The 18,052-nt window shown below is 54.7% G+C and overlaps 1 protein-coding gene across 4 annotated transcripts in view; it reads left to right on the top strand.

Moving 5' to 3' along the window:
• TNS1 (tensin 1) overlaps positions 1–18,052 on the top strand; it is a 179,771-nt gene that overhangs the window by 90,861 nt on the left and 70,858 nt on the right. For all 4 annotated transcript variants that reach the window (XM_044241576.1, XM_044241575.1, XM_044241578.1 and 1 more), the window contains 11 exons: positions 773–944; positions 3,068–3,118; positions 4,254–4,376; positions 4,811–4,875; positions 5,830–5,913; positions 9,363–9,475; positions 9,837–9,897; positions 10,130–10,205; positions 10,771–10,900; positions 12,371–12,436; positions 13,786–13,902. In XM_044241576.1, coding sequence (XP_044097511.1) covers positions 777–944; positions 3,068–3,118; positions 4,254–4,376; positions 4,811–4,875; positions 5,830–5,913; positions 9,363–9,475; positions 9,837–9,897; positions 10,130–10,205; positions 10,771–10,900; positions 12,371–12,436; positions 13,786–13,902 — 1,054 coding nt within the window. In that variant the 5' untranslated portion in view covers positions 773–776. The remainder of the gene's footprint in view (positions 1–772; positions 945–3,067; positions 3,119–4,253; positions 4,377–4,810; positions 4,876–5,829; positions 5,914–9,362; positions 9,476–9,836; positions 9,898–10,129; positions 10,206–10,770; positions 10,901–12,370; positions 12,437–13,785; positions 13,903–18,052) is intronic.

Genomic DNA, 18,052 nt, shown 5'->3' with positions numbered 1-18,052 from the left:
GAGCTCAGATGGTGCTGGGGTCTCTGGGGACCACCTGCCATGGCAGCAGCAAAGACTCAGTGCCCTCTGCTCCCCGGGCCCTTCAAGATCACAGAGGCCACTGCCAAGAAATAGCCTAGGCAGGTGGTGGGAGCTGCCAGACGTGAGGGACAGCCGAGGAACAGAGGGCGGGAGCTGGCCTGCCTCCGGGGAGGGCTGGAATGGGCACTGTGGTCTGGCTTACCTGGAGCCCAGGTGAGAATGTCACCTGAGCTGCTCTTTCCCCCAAGAAGACTCCCCACCCTCTGTATAGCTCGGGAGCAAGGGGAGGGCAGCCTGCTACTCAGCCCTGGGATGCTAGAGAACACCCAGCTCAGGCTCTCCTTCCTCTTCAAGATCTGTCCTGGGATCCTTCGAGAGATGGCTGCCAGACCAGGTGGCCACGGTGTGTCGGGAGGCTGGGCTGGACTCTTGGCTACCTCCTGTCCTGGCCCTGACCTCTGGGTTCACAGGTCGAAGGAAGGGCCGACAGGGTGGATGGGCACTTAGGACTCTTGTCATGACAGAAATGGCCCGAGATCCTGCCAGCCCCCGGCCGGGTGTGCCCAGGCTCCCAGGGTGGCCTTGCTGACTGCATGGGCCTGGCCAGGGGAGGCCCCAGGCTTGGCTCTGGGTCAGGGGAGATCTAAGTCTCCTGGGATGGAATTGGGGGCCCCACGTGGTGTGCAGGGGCTACACCTTGCCCTGCGGAGCTTGGTCCCGACCTGGACCCTTTTTTGCCCCGTCTCTCCAGAAACATGAGCGTGAGCCGAGCCATGGAGGACAGCTGTGAGCTGGACCTAGTGTACGTCACCGAGAGGATCATCGCCGTCTCCTTCCCCAGCACGGCCAATGAGGAGAACTTCCGGAGCAACCTCCGAGAGGTGGCCCAGATGCTCAAGTCCAAGCATGGCGGCAGCTACCTGGTGAGGAGGGGCCCGGTGCCCCCGTCCTTTCTAATTGCCTCCCCCTTGCTTTAGGTGTCCCCTAGGGCCAACTCCCTCTCCTTCCCGTGATTTATGTGCCTTGCTTATGGCCCAAATCTCCACTCACTCTCTGGTCCCACTTTGCTGGGAGGAGTGTGTCACAGCTGGAATGCGGCACCTGGACCCGAGTCCTATGTGCATGCACACCTCTGTGTGTGTCTGTGCGCGTGTGTGTGTGCACTGAGTTCACGTTATCGAGCATTCCCTCTGAGGCGGGCCCTGTTCTAACTGCTGTCCACATATTTAACTTCGAGCTAGCTCTAGAAATCAGGTTGAGCTGGAACGCAGTGGGGGTAGGGGGGTCTGCCTCAGGTGACAGCGTTGGGAAGTGACAGAGCTGAGGTCTGAGGGCAGAGTTGTGGCACGGGCATCTTGTGGGACCTCATGTGGCTGGCACTGGGGCAGGGCCTGGCCCAGGAGGAGTGCGGCACGGGCGTGGATGAGGGGGCCAGTGGTGTTCTCTGATGTCAGAGGGCTGGCTTGCGGGATCTGGCCCAGAGGAGGGCTCGGTTCCACTTTACAGGGAAGCACCTGTGGGGTTGGGCTGGACCCACAGACGGGACGGGGCAGGCTCAATGCGATGTGAGCCGAGGCAGGCAATGGGAGGCCATATTCGGTTCCTGGGGCTGACACATAACACATGACCATAGCTGGCTGGTCTATAAATGATAGGATTAATTTTTTCACAGCTCTGGAAGCTAGAAGTCCAGATAAAGATGTTGGGAGGGCCACACCCCTTCCTGGGCTCTGGTGCTTCCCAGCAATCCTCCGTGACCTTGACTGGTAGCTCTGTCACTCCCATCACTCTGCCTCTGTCCACACACGGCCTGCCTTCTTTCCTGGGTCTCTCTGTGCCTCCTCATCTCATCTTATAAGGACACCAGGCATCGGATCCGGGGCCTGCCCTAAATCCAGGATGACCTCATCTTGAGATCCTTAAGTACTTACATCAGTAAAGGCTCTGTTTCCTAATAAGGTCACATTGTGAAGTTCCAGGTGGATGTGAATCTTTGTGGGATGCTGCTGAACCCACAGAGGTCTGTCCGTCCGCCATGGTGGGCATTGTTGAGGACTCTGATTCAGACATTGGAAGAGTCCTGGGTTTGAATGTAGACTCTGCTCTGATGCACTTTACCTCACAAAACCTTAGTTTGTGCATCTGTAAAATGGGTCTAATTACACCACCCACCTCTTGTGGTGGTTGAGAGGATTAAGCCCTCTGCTAGATGTAAAGGCCTCAGCGTGGGCTGGCAGACTGGGGACACTCGGGTGGGACCTGTTGTTAATGTGCTAAAGCGTGAGCCCTTGTGGGGTCCAAGAATGGCCTGGTAACCCTCTAAGATCATTCCCAGTCAGGAGTCCAGTATCCTGTGGGTCTCTGTGCTGTGCTGCCCTCCCTCTGTCTTACCCACAGCAGGCTGTGGGCCCTCTTTTCTCCCCAGGAAGACGGCAATTCTGTGCCCCTCCTTTGGAGGTGGAAAAGGGAATTCCAGGGACCGGGGGGGAATCCTGTGGGACATGGTGAGGTGTTGGAGGGCATCTGTGGGGAGAGGGGTGTTGAGGGTCAGAGATGGCCCACTCGGGGCAATTTTCGCCCTCTGAGGGAGGGTGTCCTGCTGCACAATTGTTGCATTTTCGGGTGATGAGGTTCTGACATTGACGTGGGAAGTGGAAACCAGAGACGGCCAAATACTTGTCAGTTAACCCTCCCGGACTCCCGTTCAGTGTATGAAGACACTCACCTTGCAGGGGGCATGTGGGACCCGAGACAGGCTGCATCCGTCCCCTTCTTGTCTTCAGTTCTGGGTGTCTGTCCGCTCCCTGAGGGGAGTGGCTGTGTCTATGTACTTCCCTCTCTCCCTCTTTACCCTGAGAACCTGTTGAGCTCTTGTCGATCAGTGTGTGTGTGTGTGTGTATGTGTGTGTGTCTGATGGGACACCATTGCAAGCTCTTGCACGGGTAGGATTTTCACCGAGGGCAGTGTGCAGTGGGGGAGGAGAGAAAGAGACAGAGAGATAGAAGACAGCGGACACTATCTCACAATCTCTTCTTTTCCTCCCAGCTTTTCAACCTCTCTGAGCGGAGGCCGGACATCACAAAGCTCCACGCCAAGGTGAGCCGATGCCGATCGGGGGTGGGGGCTTCCCATTGCCTGGAAGAGAAGGAGAATAGACGGTCTCAGTCTCCCTGTGGTTCCCGCTTTAGAATCTGGGGGGAAGTGCTGAGACCCTTCTGCCGATCCTATTCCGAGTCTGTGTCATCTTCTCTTTAGAACAAGGAAAAGACTGTGTTTGTTGTATTTGCAATACAAATTGCTGAGAGCCAAGCTGGATGCAGTGATTTCCTACCCAGCTCTGGCCCCCTGAGGTGCACAGAGTATTTCTAGGGTGAGGCTGGAGCTATGAGATTTCTAGCCATATTGAAATGCATTTTGCATTTCAACTGGCTGGGAATTGTCTACGGCCCGTTTTCACTTACACTGGCTCAGCAGGCTGAGCGCAGGGCTTTGCACAGATGTGCTTGGGCTCCCTGATTCTGGTGCCCATTTACTTTGTGACCCTGGGCAGGTGACAGTTCTCTGGGCCTCAGTTCGCACCTCTGATAGTGGACAGCTAGATGAGATGTGCTCTCTTGGCTCTTCTGAGCAAGAATTCTCTCTCCATTTAATGATGTGTGAGTTGAAAGTTTCGAGGAGCCTGAAGGCTGCTGTTCAGTTCTGCCCTCTGTCCCCTTCAGGCTTCTCTTGGCTGGCCTAGAAAGCCCATGGTTTGTGTGTCCGGGCCTGGAAAAGAGGTGTCAACGGCTGGGAGCCTTTGACTTCCCCTCTTTGTCCCTGAGCCAGGCCTTGGGATTGTCTGTGGGAGGAGAGCTTGGGGGAAGTACGGGGGGTGGGGGGCCCAGCACATTTTGGAGTCAGAATCATGTGGAAGGGATCTTGCAGTCATCAGCTTTACAACACATATGGGGAAACTGAGGCCAGGACAGAGGCCATGATTTGCCAGAGGCCCTAGTGCGAAGCAGTGTGAGAGCTGAGACTCGGACCCTGGGTCTCTGGTCCTGGGGGGATGTCCTCTGCATCTGCACCCTTGCCTGCCCTCTCGGCTGATGGACAGGGCAGGAAGCAAGGTGGGTGGGTGGGTGGGTGGCTGCTGTTGTGGCCCCTGGGTGTGGGGTATGTGCTCCCTCCCCCTAGCTCTGGTCCACTCTCTGAGGCTTTCGTCCCTTCTCACTCACGGCTTGGACTGTAGGTACTGGAATTTGGTTGGCCTGACCTTCACACCCCCGCCCTGGAGAAGATCTGCAGTGTCTGCAAGGCCATGGACACTTGGCTCAACGCAGACCCTCACAACGTCGTTGTTCTACACAATAAGGTCAGAGTGTGCACCTGTATGTGTGTGCATGTGTGTGCATGTGTACACACGTGCCTATGTGGTCATACATGCGCACATGCATGGATGTGGCCTTGGATGAGTGTGTGTGCCTGACTGTATCATTGGACTGTGTGAGCGTGCAAGTCTGTGTGTTTTCTCCTTTCTAGGAGATAGTAGCTTCTGTCCCAGAGGGCACCCCCAAGAAATGAGCTTGTGGGGCCCTCAAGGGTAGTAGACGATCAGTTGTATTTCTTCTCTTTGAGACTCAGCTTGACCTGCTTTCCTCCCTTGCATTTCCCTCCTCCATCCAGTTCTCCCTTAGAACCACACCCCTCTCTCCAGCCACTGCCCCCCTTTTCTCCAGGCTTCCAGATGGGCTCTGAGGCAGTAGGGCTGACTTACAAATAAAGACTTTGTGTTTGGGGTTCTTTTAGGGAAACCGAGGCAGGATAGGCGTTGTTATTGCGGCTTACATGCACTACAGCAACATTTCTGCCAGGTAAGAGCACCCCGTTCTTTGCATATTGTCAGTGGGAACCCCCTCTGCCCATCCTTCCTTGGCCTCTCCCTTCCTTGGAGTTCACAGGTGCTGGGGATGGGGTGGAGGAGCCCACAGAACGAAGTCTACAGCTCTGAGGCAGGTGGCTGTGCGTACTGGGGGGCGGGAGAAGGGAAAGTTCCTCCCTCTACTGGGAGCACTGGTGGGAGCAGCCTTGGGAGGCAGGCCCATCTGTGGACACCCCATCCCACCACCATCTTGGGGCCACTTTTCCTTGGCAAAAGGCCTTCTGTTTTCCCAAGTGAGCTGGTGAGGGAGTCAGAAAGAAATGCTGGCTCAAATCTGGGTCTGGCAGAACCATCTAGAAGTGATCTTATCCTTGTGGGACTCAATAAGGACTTTGGGGTTTAGGATGGGATGTCATTGGAGAGTTAGGAACGGAGGGGCTACATCATCTGTCTTTTTTTTTTTTTTTTTATGGTCTCTTTGCAGATAGTTAAAATGTTCTGTGGAGGCTTAGATGGTAGTTTTATGACTTTAAGAAACTCAGCCCAGCCTAATGTTCCCTTCATAGTGAACTGTGTGCCCCGTGTATCGAGTTCTTTGTAGATGTTATTTCACTTAATTGCCATAACAAGCTTCAAGAAGACACTGGTCACTCCCATTTGACAGGAAGGGCAGTCAGGTTCATAAAGGTTAAATAACCTGATTCAGGACACAGGGCTGAGGAGTAAGTGGCAGACTTGTTATGGGAACCCAGGCTGTCTGGCTCCAAAGCCCGCATGCTGAGGCCTGCAGCATACAGGATTGAGAGATGCTGGGGCACCCTTTTCCTGAAAGCTGCTCAGCATAAGGTGGCTGGAGGGCTCTATAGGTCTGGGAGAGCAGGGTTGGGAGGCAAGGGGCTGTCGGCCATAGGAGTTGGCTCCTCTGAGCACCTGTCTCTCTCTGCAGCGCTGATCAGGCCCTGGACCGGTTTGCCATGAAGCGGTTCTATGAGGATAAGATTGTGCCAATTGGCCAGCCATCCCAGAGAAGGTGGGTCTCCAGGGCTCACAGCCAGTGCCTATGCGTGCACGTGTGCGTGCGTGTGTAGGAGCTTGCTATCCAGGCTGGGGTTGGAACAGACATGCCTCGGGGGGGTGTGTACTTAATGTGCATATTCAGGTGCTATCCTAGAGTGGTGTGAGCTCAGGGACATGGGTGAGCCCAGGGACAGCTGTGTGCACCCACAGGTGGGCATGGTCATTGACTCCTGAGGCCAGTGCTGGAGATCAATGGGGCCATTGGTGGAGGACACATTGGTCTGGGTGCCAGAAGGCAGCTTGTATAAGAAGGTGGTGCTATTCTTGCTTCCGTGCTTCGATGAGCCTACAGGAGGCAGACGTCCTAGCCACCTGCCCTGGAGAGGTCACAGATTCTTACTATAAAGGTCATCTTCTGCTGGAAGAGCTTTAAAAATTTACCCAGGGGCTCTCAAGCACGGGGTCTCTTTGGAGTCCATGGCAGCCTAGGCAGAAAGTAAGGCAGAGATGGTTCATTCATCCACCAGACAAGGTTCAGGTTCTCTGCTGCTTTCTAAGTGCTGGAGACATCTAGTTGAACAGGACAAAGTGCTTTGCCCTCAGTGAACTGATATCCCATTGGGAAGGATGGACCTCGCACTGTAGGTAGACCGACAGGACCATTTCAGTAATGGCTGTTGCTAGGAGAGGAAGAGGATGGAGTGGGTTAGACCTGGTGGAGGAGGTTGGGGCTATTTAGTGAAGGGGATCAAGGAACACCTGTCAGAGCTGGTGGCTTTGAGGCCAAACCTGAGTAATAATGATGAGCTACTGTACGACCATCCAGGGCATATCCCTATTTTACAGATGAGAAGCCTGAGCCTAGGGAGGGGACTCAACATGGCCAGGGTCCGTAGTGAGTAGGTGCAGAGCTGGGAGGTACTCAGGGGCCTGTAAGTCAGACCAGGCCGGGTTCCCGGTGGGCTCATGCCACCCCCAGTCCTGAGGGCTGGATTCTGCTCTGTGGATAATGCGCTGTGTAATGATGGTGGCTGGTCTACAGGTGAGCACAGGGAGAGTCGGGGCTGGTGGGCTGTGGGGAGGCTGCCGGAGAGGGCGAGGCAGAAGCCCAGGCCCAGAGGGGAGAACTGGAGATGGGGAATGGGGTCCAGCCACTGTGTAGCCGGAGAGGGGGGCCTGCCACTCGTCCGTGTCCATGATGGGCCACACTGCTCCATGCGCTGCGGCTGTGCTGGCTGTTTCAGCAGGACACGAGCCATCAATATGCTTTCAGGTCATGAGAAGTACTTGGAAGTGGGGGAAAACCCAAACAGAACATGATGGCTTTGAGAGCGATGCGGTGGGCACAGGGGTTGAACTTGGGGAGAAAGTGATGCGTGGGGTGGGCAAGTTCTGAGGGGAGGAAGGAAGCATCCGGGGGCAGGTCTGCGGTAACCACGCAAGAGGGAAGAGCAAGCAGGCTGGCCTGGGGCCAAAGCATCCCCCTGGCTTTTCTAGCCCCTCTGAACGCTGACGGGGCCAGGAGGAACCCCTGGCCTCTCCCTGCTGGGGTTCCCCGTCTTATTCCCCATCACCCCACCTTGCTTGCCTTGTTAGAAGGCTGCTGGCTCTGCCAGTGACTGTGTCTGCCATTGTAGCGGGGAGTCCAAGCAGAAGTGAGTCCCCAGACCCGGTCTCCGGATCAGCCATCAGAAACCGGATGTCCACATGCAGAAAATTCTGGCTGGGCTGCCAGATGTAGCAGCTGTGGATCGAAGAGAATTTTTCCCGGGGAGGAAAGATGCTGTCATTCAAGTACCCACTTGCCACATAAGACTGGTGGCCTTGGTCACGAGTCTCGCCGTGAAGGATCAACGGCACCATGTAGCTTGGAGGAAGTGGGTGGAGCAGCCACGTCCCTGTAGCTGAAAGCCTGGGGACTGGGCTCCGTGTCCCCTCTCAGCAGTAGGAGTGTCTGGCGAGTCCACAGTGTGCCGCACCCACTCACACCGCACGTGGCCGGGGGCGGGGGCATCTACATTATCTGTCTGCCTGGCAGCTTGTATCTGCAAACGCATCTGCTTATGGGCGGGCAGTTCTGTCTGGGCCCGTGTGAAAGTGCGGCTGTTGGCTTCAGTGCGTATTTGTTGCCACTTTCCCGCCTTCTGGGCAGTGTCATTTGTAGGGAATGGATCAGTTGGAGGAGAGGAGGGGGGAGGGGCTTTGCCTGCAACTCCCCCATTCATTGTCACCCCACCCCAGACTCATTGTCCCCAGCACACAGACACATCCTGTTGGCACGGGCTGGAGATCTGATAGGAACCGCCATTCCAGATTTCCGGTTTGAGTAACGGGGCTGGGGGCTGGGCAGGGGCTGAATAGGAACTGGTGGTGCCCATCAGATTATCTGGCTTGGGGAGTGCGAGGCGGCCCCACCCGGGCCCAGGGACAGAGGCCTGCAGGCCTGGTGGGTCAAGGAACCGAGAGACAGGAGGGGGCCGTTGTCATGGTCATGGGGGTTCTGGTTCCACCAGCCTCAGAGAGCCCCCTTGTCCCTCACGGAGTCTTAGGATTAGTTCTGATTGGTCTGGCTGACCCAGCTCACGTCCTCTGGCCATGCAGACAAGGAGGACACCTCAACCAAGCCCCAGCAGAAGGACCGACCTTTCTTTCTGGCAGGTGCACTGAAATTCAGACGGTTTTTCCTCTCTCTCTGCCCACCCCAGTTTTGTGTGTTCTTGCTAAGGGTCAGCAACTCTTTCTGGACCCCATTTCCCCTCTCTTCCCGAAGGAATAGAGATGCGTTAATTCTTGCATTCTTCCGGTAAGATCCAGAAAGTATTGGGGAGTCTTGACCCTAGGGATAGGAATGCTTAGTGGAAGTTAAATGTCTTTCAATACCATATATAGAGGGAGATTTCATACACTTCAGTGCGATGTAAAATAGGGACTGTAATTATTAACCTCTTACTGTTTGCTGGACTGTCACGTGGCTGGTGGGTCTGTCAGGGCAGAACTGGGGCATTGGGTGTAAATGTAAGTTTGGTTTAAACTTTGTGTGAGAGTATTAGAGATGTCTGATGGTTGATCAGCCCGCCGTATGCAGTAGCGTGCAGCTTAATGATGTGAGGGATGTCAGGGATGTGTGGGAGGAATTTTGGTCCAGCAGGAGGTTTTTGGGCTGGGAGTGAAGCTGGAACGAGATGCTCATGGTGACCACCAGGGGGCGCCAGAGAACCCCCCCTTCCCCCCAAGCAGTCCTATGGGTTTGATGCAGCTCCTAGTTGAGCAGTTCCTGCCTGTCCTCCCTACCTGGCACTCCAGGCAGCTAGGAAGGACTGTGCTGGGGCGCAGACCCCAGCTTCCAGGTGACCTAGGAGAGTGGGGGGTGGGTGGGCTGGGCAGGGCCAGAAGAGAGACGGGGATGGCCCTGCTCTAGGACAAGGCTCCAGGCAGACGCTGCCTCTCTCTCCCTGCCCCCAGGTACGTGCACTACTTCAGTGGCCTGCTCTCTGGCTCCATCAAAATGAACAACAAGCCCTTGTTTCTGCACCATGTGATCATGCACGGCATCCCCAACTTTGAGTCTAAAGGAGGTACCTGCCCGAGCCCTCTGGCGTCCCTCCCCTCCTGGCTCCCACCTTCTTTTCTCAAGAGGCAGCCTTAAGGCATAAAAACGTGGGCTTGGGTGGGAGTCTGGACCGCACCACCTCCTGAGCCTTCTCCGAGCTCCGGATCGCTTCATGGGATTGACTCTGGTGGTGCTGGCTGGTGTGGGAAGTTGGATGCGGCCATGGTTTTTCTAAACTCAGAAATGCCTCCCAGATGAAAAGCTAGTATTTCTTCCTCCTTTCTCTTTTCATTTCTCCTTCCTACTTCTGCTCTCCCCAGCTTTCCTTCCTTCCCTAACTCCCCCTGCTCCCACACCATGCCCGCTAACGCCACCCTCCCTTACAGGGTGTCGGCCCTTTCTCCGGATCTACCAGGCCATGCAGCCTGTCTACACATCTGGCATCTAGTAGGTATTCCGCGGGAATGAGAGGCCAGGGATGCCCGAGGCCAGGGCCTGAGGCCCAGGCCCAGGGACAAGAGTGTGGGGAGATGGGGCCAGGACTTCTGGGAGGATCTCATTGGCAGAGAGACAGAGGCAGCAAGACTTCCCAGGAGCCCTCTGGCAGGGGGAGCAGGGAGTAAACGCAAGGCCTGCCCCCCTCAGCAGCTCTCTTTCTCTCTGCTCCCCTCTCCCGCAGTAATGTCCAAGGAGACAGCCAGACCAGCATCTGCATCACCATCGAGCCTGGGCTGCTCTTGAAGGGAGACATCTTGGTGAGCGCTGCCCCTCTGTCTCAAGCCCCCTCCTCACTGTTATTGTTTCTCCTTTCTTCCGTCTTCCTGCTCCCCTCCTAACAGGATTGTCACTCTTGTCACACCAGCCGTGGGGCCGTAGGCCCTCAGGGCTCCTGCAAGGCCTTCCCCTGCCTCAGAGCTGAATATCCCTTCTCCTGTGCTTATCTCTTGTTCTAGAATATCTCCAGGGAAATATCTCTCCGTGTGAGCTGTTACCTTCTTGCTTCCTGTGGTGACAGGACTTCCTCAACTCTAACTTTAGTCTTTCCTTCTGCAATTTAAATTCGCTCCTTCTTTTTCCATTCTGTGTGCAGGAACTTCTTGGGAGGACAGTGTTGTCCCCAAAGGACAAGATTGGCCTCCAACATTCTGTTTTCTGGAAGTTTCCCCAGATAGCTTTAAGATTCTATATGGTATTGGTGACCTCTCCCTCATTAGGCTTGGGGAAGCCCTGGGGTCTTAGTCATGGAGCTAATAAGGAGCTCTCTGAGATCTGATTTCCCCTCCTCGGGCCCCTGATGGGCTCTGCTCTCCTTCCCACCAGCTGAAGTGCTACCACAAGAAGTTCCGGAGCCCAGCCCGAGATGTCATCTTCCGTGTGCAGTTCCACACCTGTGCCATCCATGACCTGGGGGTTGTCTTTGGGAAGGAAGACCTTGATGATGCCTTCAAAGGTGAGCTCACTGAATAGAGACATAGACCCAGCAGGGAATAATGCCATAAGGTAGAAGAGTGATAATGGAGGAACTACGGCAGCAGTGAAGAGGGAACCATTTCCTGAGGGAGGGAGAGGTGGTTAGGGAGGTGTCTTCCTTTGCTTCTTTATCTATTTAAGGTTTTGTCTGTATCACATTGAAACTTGGGACAATATCCACATCCATTCACCCATTAACTCATCCACTCACCCATCCATCCATCCATCCACTCATCCGAATCCATCCACCCATCCACTCCTAATCCATCCATCCACTCTTCTAAATCCATCCACTCATCCATTCGTCTATCCATCTATCCACCTACCCATCTAAATATGTCCATCTGCTCACCCACTCATCAATCCACCTACCCATCCAAATCCATCCATCCATCCTCCAAGAAATACCTGGGGGTCTATATGTGCCAGGCATGTGCTAGACCTTGGGATTACAAAGAGAAAGAAGTCAGGCCCTACCCTCAGGGAGCTCGCAGTTCTGTGGGAGAAAGAGACACACAAGTGGGGTACTATGAAGTGGTGCATACAGTGATAGAGACATGCACAGGGATGGCAGGCGGTCACCATCCCTCCTGTAATTTCTCTTCCCACAAGTGGTAGATGGTAGAATCTTTGTCCAGACTGCACTAAAGCCAAGAGCAGAGAATAGAGCTGGGGCTTGAAGGGTGGGGGAAGGGAGCTGAGAGGAGCCTGCCCCCCACCAACCCACCCACCCACACAATGTAGTCTGGTTCTTGCAGTAGAAGAATGCTTCTGTGATGAGTTTCCTCTGTACAGGAGCCGGGAGGGCAGAAACAGAAGATGCCATCATAATTACAGAGTGGAATGTTAGCGTTATCGGTCTTAACAGGGAAACATAAAGGGACAGCAGACAACATCAAGGTGGAGTCCGTAGAGGCAGGGAAAGTGGGGGCACAAACTTTCTCCTCTTACACGAGGGAGTCAGCGGACACCATGGACAATAGCTCAAGAAATAGAGGCTTAGCTGTAGTATTTAAAGTTTCGAAGGCAATCAGAATAAATACTACTTCTACTACTATTAGAATTAATAAGGGAGATGGGAGTGAAATAATGGGCCAAGTTCATTATCTTCCTAGTGGTAAATCAAGGGAGATTATTTGAAATTGGTGTATCAGGAAATGGTGGCATAAAAATAGTGATTATTTAGAGTCTTAAGGTAACAGCTTGTAGAATAAGAAATAGAAATGGGAATGGTTATCTCAGGCAAGTAGGACTGGTGCCAAAGGTGGGCAAGAGGCCTATTTCATTATCTATCTATCTGTCTATCTATATCTTATGTATATGTGTATATAGTATTATAGTATTATCAACCATATATGTGCATATTATTTTAATCTCTCTAGAAAGATTAAAGTTGGAGTCTTTTTTGGGAATTAATTGCTCATTTTTGTTTTTCCTTCTCCCTTTTCAGATGATCGATTTCCAGAATATGGCAAAGTAGAATTTGTATTTTCTTATGGACCAGAGAAAATTCAAGGTATAAGCTTATTAGAGTTCATTTTTCTCCCCCGTTGCCTCCATCCTAACCTGTCCTCTCCCTACTTCCACAGTTCTCCCACTCATGTGCTCTACAATTATCAGGTTGCTGGTGAATGGGAAGCAGGCCAACAGTAAAGGATCTGGGTATCACAGTGGACCCCCAGCTAAACATGAACCAGTGACTTAATCTTTGGATAATAAAAATAAAAGAGCCAACCAAGAGGTGCTGGGCTGGGTATACTGTTCTGGTCCCATTAGGTCACCATCCCTTTATATTCCGAGACTGAGGGCTGTGGCAGATGGAAGGAGGGGCTGAAGGCACATTCAGGGGTACTAGCTGCATGAGAAGTATTTATGAAAACTGAGGTGGTTCAACCTGAAGATGAGAAGCCTGGTTTAATAATAGTTGTGAAGCCTTTAAACTTGTTATATGTGGAGACCAGTTGTTCTCTATCCTATTTGAGAACAGAATGAGACGAGATGAAGTTAGGCTACAGGCGGAGGGACTCTGGGAAGATTCAAGGAAGGCCTGCCAGGTCAGGAAAGGGACTTGCCCCAGGAGGCGAGGCTTGTGGCTCATGTGGTCTTCATCTTTCTATGGGTACATAGGAGAGACTGCTTTTCCCCTCAGATTTCTTCCTGGAACTGGGAACACCTTAAGTGGGAGGCAGGGGGATGGCTCAGATGACCTTGTATCCTCTCAGTGTCATGGCCATGACTTCCCTGCTGTCCTGACCCCATGCCACTCATCACCAACCTCTTCTACCCTCCCCCTGACTCCAGGGGTAGCCTTTCTGGTCTCCTGGCACTGCCACAAGGGCCTCTGGGACACACAAAGGAAGAGGCAGACACCTAGCCAGAGGGCCCCCCAGCTTTCTCCTCGGGGTGGGGTCTTCATTCCTCAGTGTCCTGTCTTGATTTACCTTTATAACCGGGTATGAGCCTTTTCAGGAATGCAAGGAACCAGGGGTGCTTAGGTGGCTCAGTCAGTTGAGTGTCTGACTCTTGATTTTAGCTCAGGTTATGATCTCAGGGTCGTGGGATCGAGCCTCGTGTTGGGCTCTGTGCTGGGCATGGAGCCTACTTGGGGGTCTCTCTCTCCTTCTCCCTCTGCTCTGCCCTCTATCCTAAAACAAAATAAAACAAAAGAAGAATGCAAGGAGCCAGACTTCTGGGTTCTCTGCCCACTTTTGCCACTGGCCGCACCCCACCGTGGTCAGGAATAGGAGAAGCCCCTCAGGGAGCAGCCCTGGGAGAGCTGCTGGCTGCCTCTGTTTTTCCAGCTGCTGATCCTTTTTTTTTTTTTTTTTTCTTTCTCTTCACTGCACTCCTGCCCCATTCCTTCAGGCATGGAACACCTGGAGAATGGGCCGAGTGTGTCCGTGGACTATAACACCTCTGACCCCCTCATCCGCTGGGATTCCTATGACAACTTCGATGGGCATCGAGAGGACGGCATGGAGGGTAGGTGGCACCCAGACTTCCAGCTCCCCTCCCCGCGGCACTGTCCTGCTCCTGTGGTCTCGGTGCCGCTGGTGGGCCGTGGCTCTGTACCAGGTTCAGAGGGGAGGCAGAGGCGAGGTCCAGGGCATCTCCGAGAGCTCCCATTCCTCTGGGGGACGATAAGACAAAACAGATAAGACAAAACAGGAATGTGTGAAACAATGAAGACAGAGCTAAAGAATGCAGGCGAACAACCACTAAGGGACAAATGGCCTGGACTCTGAGACTGGCAGGGGAGGGATTCTCAAGAGCTGGCATGGCCCTGGAGTGGCCTGGGAGGACTCCTTGGAGGAGGTGGCCTTGAGTGGAGCTCGACAGAATTCTTGTGCCGCAAATGCAGTACTTTGTTAGATGTCTTTGAAACCTGCTCTTAGATATCTCCAGGCTTGCGGCCTGACTCCCCCTGGGTCGGAGCACTAGGAATTGGACCCAGCATGTAGGGCCTGCAAGCTTTCATCAATAGCCAACAAAAATGTTTGAGAGCTGGAAACCGATAGGCTCCAAAATCTGGAAAGTAAGCCGCAGTCGAAATTAATGCGTGTTTAATTTAGCTACAAAACCTAGCATTATGTCAAGTGGGCAGCAGCGACTCAGTTCAGTCTTTGACGGTTAGCTGTGGGTTGTGTATGTTTGTGCGGTTCATCTGAATGTGGGCGGCGGGGCGGGGCTCCAAAAGTGAGCGTGCCTGGGGCCCAGGAGCCCTGGAGACGCCTGGCTGGGGTTTGGCATAGACTCGCTTTTCTGATTTGGTCCTGGGACTGCAGCATGCGGGAGCTGGAAGGAACCTTGAGATTCTCGGCCCATCCCCTGGGTTTCAGCTGGGGATAACTGAGACGCCCCCTTGAAGGAAGGGTCTTCTGATTTAACCCCACGGCCCAGGATATGTCCTTTCAAGGACTCCAGCTCCCAGGCTCCGGGCTGCAGCTGGTCCTAGGGTGGGTGGGGGTGTGCCATCCTGGGGACTCTGGGCCCTGGGGCAGAGCTGGATTAGGGACAGCCAGGCCTGCTGGCTGCCCCCTGCTCCTGATCTTCTGCACCGCCCCCCGCCTCCTTCCTTTCCACCTTCTTCTTCAGGATTTTGGGTTTGTTGACTCTACTCTGCAAGTCTTCTAGGCCTTTTCTTGAAAAAAGATTCTCTCTCTGACCTTCGAGCTACCAGAATGAGTGATGGATTTCTAAGTGAGTGGGCCGTGGGCTGTGGTTGGGCTAGAATTTAGGCCTAGATGAGAGCATGCTGTTTCCAGGCAGGCAGCACTGCAAAGTGAATGGCTTGTCCTCAAGTCTACCTTAGTCCCCGCCCTCCCCATCCTCCTCCCTGTCCTCCAGGGGCTCAGATACCCCACTCTGCGGAGGCACCTCCCCCAGCGCTCCTCCCCGCCACCCCGGCCCTCCCTCTGCTGTGCTGAGTGCCTGGGGGAGAAGGCAGAGGATGAAATGAATTAGTTCTGAGCCACCAGTGGCTGCCAGCCTAATTGGTCATCATCCTGGGGATGTTTGCATTTTTAACAAGAGCACTTGGCAATTTCAAGGTATTTTTGGTGTGTCCCCATGGTCTCTCCCTTCTGTGGATTCCGTACAATGGTAAATGTCAAAACATTCTGTAAACTATAAAGTGCCAGGCAAACAAAAGGTAAGATAGTTAAGGGGAAAAGAGAGGCTGGGGCAGGCCCGCTGCCGTGAGCGAAGGCAAGGGGCAGACGGCAGGGCAGAGGGAGACCGCGGCCGTGACAGGCAGGACGGGGGAGGAAGGAGCGGCTGAGTGAGCCCTGGGCTCTTCTCTGCCCCTTGCCTCCCTCCTCTCTCCTCATCCGTTCCCTCAGGCAGGGGGATGGAACCCGTGGGACTTTCTGGCCAGTGAAAGGTCAGCTCATCCTGCAGGGACAGAGGGGCTGCTGTCTGGAGGCTGAGAAGCTGGACCCGTGCCTGAAGGGTGGGAAGGGCAGGCAGGGGAAGCAGACGGAGGCTCTACTGTCCTCTTCCGTGACCTGGCCTGGCCCAGCTATGGTTGTCTGGGCTGGGAGCTCTGTGGTTGGGGTGGTCCCGGGGACCGAGCCTGCATGTTCGCTGCTAGGCTGCATTCCCCCACAGGGACAGGAAAGCCAGCTGTGGGGCGGGAGCAGTGACCATTATTCCAGTCCTGCTTTTCTTCCTGGCTGGAGGCACTTCGGGAAGGTTCTAGGTTCTGGGGCTCAGAGAGAAAAGCGCTTTTTTTCTGGCGAATTTTCTTGGTCTGGAGAGGGAAATAGGAGGTCTGGGCTTGTCTCCTTAGTTGTGGGCACGTCCTATGCCTCAGTTTCCCCAGGTACTAGTTGGGGTAAGAGTGCCTAAACTCCAAGACTCTGGGGTGCCCGAGAGATGACTCCAGCTGGAGCCTCAAGGTGCTAGGGAGCTCCCTGGAGTGGCCCTAGGGCTAGGGGAATGGGCTCTGGGGGGTGCTCTCTCTGCTCCCTGAGGACGTCACAGATAGGCAGAGGCAGGCAAAGCCCGAGATGCTGTAGTGGAGTGGTAGAGTAGGCGTGCTGGCCTGGGTCTGGTCCAGGTCCTGGATCCCGCCCCCTACAGCTGAAGGCCTGACTTAGCCTTCCTGTGGTCTTAATTTCCTCTTCCGCAGATGTGGGGTGTCCTTGGCTTAATGCAGCAATTTTCATGGAAGGTGGTTTAGTGTTGGGGTCCAGAATGTGGCCTCTGGAGTCAAACTGCCTGGGTTCAGATTCTCTGACAAGATACCATCCTCTCAGGGCCTCGATTTGCTCCGCTGTGAACGGGAGATTCAGTTGAAAGATCATTTTGAGCACCTTCTGGGGGGGTAGGAGCTGTGGCGGCAGCTGTCGTGGCTCCTCAGAAGTCTCTGACCTGTCGGTAGTGACCGTGGCCAGCATCTTAGACGTTTGCAGACAAAGCTAAGGGGGAGGCCCGTTGGCCTTGGGAGGCCGCTCTGGCTTTGCTCCGCCCCAGCCACAGTGCCAAGCCCTTGCGAGTCACTGTTTCACCTGTGAGGTGGGCACTGTTACCATGCCTGGGTAGGGAAACTGAGGCACAGGGGGTTCAGTAAACTGTGTAAAGTCGCCTTGCCAGGAAAGAGCAAATCTGGGTGTGGAATACCAGTGCTAACCCCCACACGATTTCGGTAACCGCAGATGCCTGTATTCCTGGTACCGGCTCCCATGACACACCTGGATGCCACTGATCTTGGATAAATCTGCCCCTTCCGTCCCCACCTCTCTCCATGGGATGGACCGGAGGAGCTTGGTCTCGAGTCTCAGGGTGGGGGAGGGGTTGGGTGCCATGATACCTGGGGCGCAGCCGCCCGGAGACCACGAGGCTGGCCCGGTGGCAGGTGCTTAGCTGGGCTTCAGTGCAGGGAACAGCTGAGGCGCATCCCTTGATGTCCCCACATGCCCCCCCATTGCCCTCCCCCGCCCCAGGAGGGTGTGGAGATGCTCACACCGCGATGCCCTGGTGAGGGGATGGCCTCTTAAAATAGGGCGGGTGTCTGAGGTGAGGTGAGGCCATTTCTGGAAATGGCACGCCTCTATTTCAGGCCCGGTGAGGGAGGGGATGGGAAAGGCCAGGCCAGTCCCTCTGGAGGCTGCCTGGTGATTCAGAGGGGAAGGCTGGGGGCGCTGAGCCAGGCACTGGGGAACAGAGAGAGATGATCTCTGGCCTGGCTGCTCCTCGCCCCCTCCCTGCAGTGAGCGCCATCAGCCCTCTACCCCCTGTTCCTCCTGCTCCTGCAGGAAACCCCTGACTTCGCTCTCCGTGCTACTGTGTATTTAACCCCTTCCTTGATGACCGCACCCGTCGCCCCCAGCCCCCCATTCCCAGATCAAGTTCCCACTCCCCCAGGACATCCCTGATCTGTCTCAGCAGCGAAGTGAGGGAAGAAAGTCCACGGGACTTCTGTTCTCTGGGGTGGTCTGGGCTGGTCACGGAGCCTGTCTGACGCTCTACTGTCACAGCGAGGCTCGAGAGTCCGGGGACCTGCCAGAGGGAGAGGAAACCCTCCTGCGTGGAGCCCCACTATGCATGACCTCAGCTCTTTCCTTGTCATACTGACTCCACTGTGTCAATGGCCACACCCACGTGTGAAGAAGGTGGTCATGCTGGGGGC

The sequence above is a fragment of the Neovison vison genome, chromosome 3 (assembly GCF_020171115.1).
Source record: "Neovison vison isolate M4711 chromosome 3, ASM_NN_V1, whole genome shotgun sequence".
Classification (NCBI taxonomy): Eukaryota; Metazoa; Chordata; class Mammalia; order Carnivora; family Mustelidae; genus Neogale; species Neogale vison.
This window is presented reverse-complemented; position numbering and strand designations above follow the sequence as displayed.